At 36.3% G+C, this 6737-nt stretch overlaps 1 protein-coding gene across 1 annotated transcript; it reads left to right on the forward strand.

Annotated features, from left to right (window-relative positions):
• The first annotated feature begins 517 nt into the window (after window positions 1-517).
• Window positions 518-6351, forward strand: LOC114755412 (pentatricopeptide repeat-containing protein At4g21065-like). The gene is made up of 3 exons (XM_028944294.1): window positions 518-2483; window positions 3425-3628; window positions 5941-6351. Exon 1 carries the CDS (start codon window positions 672-674, stop codon window positions 2355-2357), a length of 1686 nt encoding a protein of 561 aa, XP_028800127.1. The 5' UTR covers window positions 518-671; the 3' UTR covers window positions 2358-2483; window positions 3425-3628; window positions 5941-6351.
• The last annotated feature ends 386 nt before the right edge of the window (window positions 6352-6737 follow it).

The raw sequence follows: 6737 nt of genomic DNA on the forward strand, positions 1-6737 counted from the left end.
TACTGAAACTAGATGCGAAAATGTCACTATATCTCTCTTTGATTGAGAGAGAAAAAAAGCAGAGGAATGAGAAGCAAAGGATTGAGAAGTGGAAGACATCGCCTCAAGATTTTTGGGCTCTAGTATCATAAAAGGAAGTCATAGAGAATAGGGCAAAAAAGACAAATGAATGAGTGAATAACACTTTGTGTACTGAATATTCAGAACTGTATAATATTTATAGAGGAGGGGCCATTACATGTGTCGGTTATAAAAGGAGAATGAGTGAACATTATTGGTGGGCAACTTGTAAAGGACTTCTATAAGCACTTTTTAAACCTAAAAACATGCATTGATCTTGTGAGCTCTTAAAACCCAACTTACCTAAACTTTGTTGTAACCAAAAAAGAATATTTATCACAATGGGTGTATTTTGCACAAAGGGATTACAACGGGAGGCCCATGCCATTAATCCTAACCATGTCTCGAAAAGAAAAGCCCATTTTCGACATCAGCGAGGATTCCCTCGGGCGGAGGCTCTTGCATTCTGCAAGTGCACGAGGTGATATTCTAGTTGTCTCTTGATCAGGGAAAGCTTTCACGTGAAGGAGAAAGCTTGGGAGGAAGGACATGCCTGGTCTCTCGACATAAAAAAAGGCTAATTTATTGCTAAGTACAGCTCCTGTAAAGCTATGAATAATGTCTACAAGCTGCATGCTCGGCTGATCAAAGTGGGTCAACATGAAAACTCCTCTTCTCTCCGTAATCTTCTTCAGTGTTGTTTGGCTTCGGCAAATTCTCTCAGTGACGCAGCATTTTATGCTCATTCTCTCCTGCTTCACTATCCAGTATTTGACACAGACGCCTACAACTCTGTTCTCAGAGTACTTCCACGATGGTCTTTCCACCGAACCTGCTCCCTTTTCTCTCGAATGCATCGAGCTGGTGTTCGGCCTGATAACTTCACTTTCCCATTTGTCCTTAAGGCATGTTCTCCATTGAAAAGGGGTATTGAGCTTTCCTCTCTTATTGTGAAGCTGGGTTTTGATCCTGACATCTATGTCCAGAATGCGTTGATTAATTTTTATGGATGTTGTGGCTTCGTAGACATGGCACTCAAGCTGTTCGATGAAATGCCACAGAAAGACTTGGTTTCTTGGTCCTCTATGATTTCTTGCCTTGTGAAGAATGATTTTGTTTTCGAATCTTTGGTCCTTTTTCAGCAAATGCAACTAGAGGAGGATGTCAAACCGGATGGGGTTATTATGCTAAGTGTTATATCTGCCATTTCTATACTGGGTGCCTTGGAATTGGGGATTTGGGTTCACGCACTGATTGCCAGGAGTGGGTTGCCTCTAACAGTTTCATTGGGTACTTCTCTTATTGATATGTATTCAAGATGTGGCTGCATTGATCGCTCGGTCAAAATTTTTAATGAAATGCCTGTTAAGAATGTTATTACGTGGACTACGTTTATAACTGGATTGGCAGTGCATGGCTATGGTAGAGAGGCTTTAAATGCATTTTATGAGATGAAAAGTTTTCATTTTAAGCCTGATAGTGTTGCATTTATTGGTGCTTTACTGGCTTGTAGTCATAGTGGTCTCGTGGAGGAAGGCTGGCAGATTTTTGAAAGCATGAGGAATGAGTACCACATTGAGCCAATGATTGAGCACTATGGTTGCATGGCTGACCTTTTAGGCCGTGCTGGTCTCCTCCTTGAAGCTTTTAAGTTAGTGGAGGAAATGCCAGTCCAGCCAAATTCTGTTATTTGGAGAACTCTTCTTGGATCATGTGTTAAACACGATCACCTGCAGTTGGCCGAGAAGGCTAGAAATCGAATCCTTGAGCTAGACGCACATCATGGTGGTGATTATGTGCTTTTATCAAATGCATATGGTGTAGTTGGTAAATGGACTGAGAAGGCTGGCTTGAGGAACTCAATGAAGGAGAATAAAATTATCAAGGAGCCTGGCCATAGTTTGATCAACATTGATCAAGAAATTCATGAGTTTGTATCTGGAGATTGTTCTCATCCACAATGGGAGGAGATTAGACAGTTACTAGTTTCAGTTATAGATACTCTAAAAGGTGGAGGTTACAGTCCTAATACATCCTCCGTGCTGCATGACATTCAAGAGGAAGAAAAGGAATATAGTCTGAGTTATCATAGCGAGAAACTGGCAGTGGCTTATATGCTTGTTAATCATCAGGATAGAAAAACCATAAGGATCATCAAGAACCTTAGAATATGTAGTGATTGCCATGATTTCATGAAGCATGTTTCAAATATCTTTAACAAACATATCATTATTCGGGATCGAACTCGTTTCCATCATTTTAGCAAGGGATCATGTTCTTGCCGAGATTATTGGTAAAGGATGTCTTGTGCCAGCTTATCATGATTTTGCTGCTCAGTTGCTGGGCGTATAACGTCTCTCTTTGATGGTTGTACGAAGTCTGGCTAACCGGATCATTGAGTTGATAAAATGAATTTTTTGAAGGTAACAAGAGGTCATATCTCCTCAGTTCCTGAAATTCATTTTTGACAAAACTTATATATTATGTTAGAATCCTTGCCATCCCTACCCATGAATACTAAAATTTATCATGATTATCGTATGGCATATAGTTACAACTAGAATCTACTTAATGATAATTGAGATTTTTACTCTTCAACTTGGTTGTATGTTGTTGGTTTAGATTATTATCCCCTTTAACCGTGCTATGTCGGTGTATTTTTTTTCTCAGGAATGCTAATGGTAATTCCAATCATAGAATTCTTTATTCATAAGAAGAAATTATACAATTATCTTATCCCAGACGGTATTGTTGTTATTTGTCAAATGAAACTTAAAACGATATCTTTCATTTGCCTTGTCTGTGTTTGGTGAATATCGCATGTGGTTTGTGCTTAACAGATATTTATTTGTTTTCATGTGGGGTTTATATTTATACTGTCCTCTGAGTTCCTAAAGACCTAGAAGAATCATTTCTCATCTGTGAGACTTGAAAATCCTATGCTCATTAGGCATTAAAAGTTGAAGGAGCATTCCCCAAGTGATATGTTCATGTAAATTGTTCAAATTGTAATTTGGATTGCTAGAGAAGAGCCAGTACTGGCAACAGAATGCTAACACACCCATGATATTCTCAACAACTATTCGTGCAGTCCATTTACATGAATATAAAATTTAACTGGATTTGTATAAAATGTTCATCGTTTAAAAAAAAAAAAAAGGTTCATCTTAGCAACTATTTTGGTGAAGTATTTGGGTAGCACCACTAAAAGAATTGATGTACTCTGGAAACAAAAATGATGTACACGTTGTATATGCGGGTATCTCTTGTATATCCCTCGTTCTACTGCGCTCTCACCTAGTATATAGCTGTGTACTGATTTTTTACTGTTCTTGAACTCCCTTGTTTCATAATTTCCCCTTAGCTGTCAGAAACAGTAATATGGAGGATGCCAAAGTCAAATCCTCTGAACAAGAAAAATATCACCAAGCAAGAGAATCAAGAAATGTTGGATTTACCTCTAATCAAGGGATAGAGGAAGTGAAAAAGAACAAAACTACAATCTCAACTGAGCAAGACTTGTATGTCTTTCTTCTGGGAGAAAAGGGAGACACTGATGATGAAGCAGGTACGCTTTGTTTATTTTAGCCCTTAGAATCTGATGTTGGCTTCTGAAAAAAATTACGTATACTGCACATTCAAGTTTGGTCCATCTCCAATTGTAATGGTTGCCACAATAATCAAGAGAAGATTAACCAGCTGATAGCAAAATCTATATGTGATGTAAGTTGCAATTTATCCATTGTCAATAGTCCTAGAATTCCAATGTTAATCTGAATCCCACATTTGCAAACAACCTTTCTGGTCTTTCAGATGATGGCACTGGAGATATTGGGGATGATCTAGAAAAATGAATAATTCCATAAGCACGACATGTTTTATCCTATTTCCAGTCAGATTTTATTATCCTTTTTGTCTATTCCTTCACTTTTTTTCTTATATTCTGTATGGATTTTACTGTAGAGTTGCCAGTAAACTTTTAAAGCTATACTTAGAGTGAAATTTTTGGCGGTCTCTTTTTGACTATTTATGATTTATATTGTTGAGGTTAGGGTGAGTGAATCAAATCCTTGGATTAGCTTCCAAGTATTCCAGCAAATTTGCTTTTTCGTAGTTGACGTGATGAAACCACTCCTTTGTTTGAAAAATGAGTCGAAGCAGTTTGGCTCAGCTTCTTAAGAAGGGGGGAAAAGAGGGGGAGAAGGTTGATTCTGGATGGTTAGATAAGAAACTTTTTTCTGCTTAATTTAAATTAAAATTTAAAGAATCAAATATTTGCTAATCTCAAGTCACCGATACTCACACAAATTGTACAAAATGGGTATGACAAATTGAGTTATATCACGATGATAATTCCATTATTGAAATATTGAATATTTTCAGTGCGGACTTAATATTCTTCTTTATGACTAAATAAAAAGTTCAACCTTGGACAAATAGAAGTGATAATTAGTTTAAGTCTCTAATAACGAAGGGGCTATAGAAAATGTTCAAATTTGAGGCCTATAAAGGTGTTCAGATTGCACGCCAGAGAAATGGGTGCAAACTTGGGATGATATATGCTTACAGCATAACAGACAACCATTGCCAACCCCCTTCTGCTGCCTTCGTACCAATCATAAAAAGAATGTTCCGTTGTTAACATCTTCAAACAAAAATGTGCTTCAATTTTGTGTTTTGTTTAATCCATGATAATAAGAGTAAAAATAGTTGGTAAGCAGAGAGAAACTAAGTTGTGCACCACTGAGAAGTTTAAACAAGAAGCAATGCTTCATCTTCTGCAAAAACCCTTCTCTCAACAAAAAGCTAGCTGTTCATTTTGTATTTTGGACTATAACTGATGCAAAACACACTCATACACACTTTCACATGTACAAACAGAGGGATATGAGAGAGAGACAGAAACAGAGGAGAAAAGGGGGTACCAGAACAGAAAATGGTGATGGAGATGAGACAGAACGAAGGGTAATATGGAGAGAGACCAGAATCTGATCAAGGTAACATATTTTCATTCGTCCAAAAAACAAAAAGTCCGTCTACAAGTGTTGCCTAGCTGCTATTTATAAAGTGAGATTTCCTTCACACGAAGGAAAACAAAATAATATCCTAGCGTTTCCTCTCTAGGAAGGAAACATCCAAAGTTCAAAATATTATATATAACAAGGCAATATTCTGCCAATTGCAAGCTATAACAGAAAGTAAATAAAATAAAACATAGAAGTAGGGTATTTCCTCTGCCACTTGCCAGATATAAAATAAACTAAACATCATTTCCTTCAACGATAAGTCTTCCCATATTTTCCATCAATAACACCTATGCTTTCAATATTTTAAAAAATATCTAAAACACTAGTTTGTCTATTGGAAAAAATATTGGAGACAAACGCATTTTGAAGAGAATTTTTTTCCCCTCACAGTATACTAGGATAAGATCATAACATGCTGATACCCTCTGTAAAACTTTAATCCTAGAAATTTATATATGAACATAGAGCACGGTGGAATCACAATATCAGTGTAAATCTATCCTCTGGTTGTGATTATATGAAATTGGGATGTTGGAAATGACCTTCTTTCTTGGCAGCGCAGGGGAGTAAAATCCTGTTCAACCAAGCATGACCCTCCCTTCTGTTGTCTAAGAAATATGAATTTATATTGTCATTCACATATCTGTGGTTCTGTCTAGGCTTAGTTGATGATTCTATGGGATTGACTGTCGTTTGATAGTAGTACCAATAATGTGTTAAAACTTACTTGAATCCTTACTATTATATAATTGATTTTAATCAAATTTCTTAATCTACGGTATGCAATTAATATGTTATGGAGGGAGTATTATGATGGGGTATGATTAGCTAGTATTATTTTTTCATTTCACAGCTCTGCAGTGACGTCCAAGATAAGAATGCTGGAAAGCTCCATCTCATCACCACCACCACCACCATCATCAACATCTTGAATTGCTAAATTTGATGCCTACAGGCTTCTTCTGCTCTGTTTTTCTGCCAATTTTTTAATTAATAATCGGGCTTTTGAGCCCAGTTAAATTCATTTTGAGTAGTTTCTTAATTTAGCCTGATCAACAAGTGTTCCCAAGAAGCTCCCTGAATCCATTTGATTTCTTTTATATTGCCTCCAGGTGAAATAAACTATAGGGATGCAGAAGCTACAGAACTATTCAGCAGGAAGTTCTTGAAAATATATTATATAGGTCATGTGAACAGTGTATAGCTGAGGGGACTCCAAGATACAAGATGAGCTCATGAAACGGCACCCGTTGCCTGACCTTTTTTGCCCTTTTTTTTTTCGGGCCTGATCTTTTCAGATAAATGAGCTTTATGGCTTATGTTCAGTCAGTGTTAGAAGCTCACTTGGCTTTCAGATGATTGAAGAGCTGTTTTACAAAGCAATTATTCAAATTAAATTATGAACATTGACATTTTGAGAAAATGAACCTTTTAAATTAGTGTGTGTGTGTGTAATATAGAGAAAATTAATCTTTATGTCCTTGTGACTTTGATTTAATATAACCTAATCTCTATATTTTAATCATTTAAAATATTAGACTCTATATTTTAAAAAATAAAATTATATTTTTTATTAAGTTTAGAGACTAAAGCTTTAAAATTAAAATTAAAGTGAGTTAAAATTTAGAGAAAGAGTTTCAATTGAATTAA

This window comes from Neltuma alba, unplaced genomic scaffold (assembly GCF_004799145.2).
Source record: "Neltuma alba isolate B1F8T4 unplaced genomic scaffold, ASM479914v2 tig00001330_pilon, whole genome shotgun sequence".
Lineage (NCBI taxonomy): Eukaryota > Viridiplantae > Streptophyta > Magnoliopsida > Fabales > Fabaceae > Neltuma > Neltuma alba.

What these genes read in the sequence shown, in the direction of transcription:
- LOC114755412 (XM_028944294.1), top strand. Translation starts at nt 672, where the DNA reads ATGAATAATGTCTACAAGCTGCATGCTCGGCTGATCAAAGTGGGTCAA.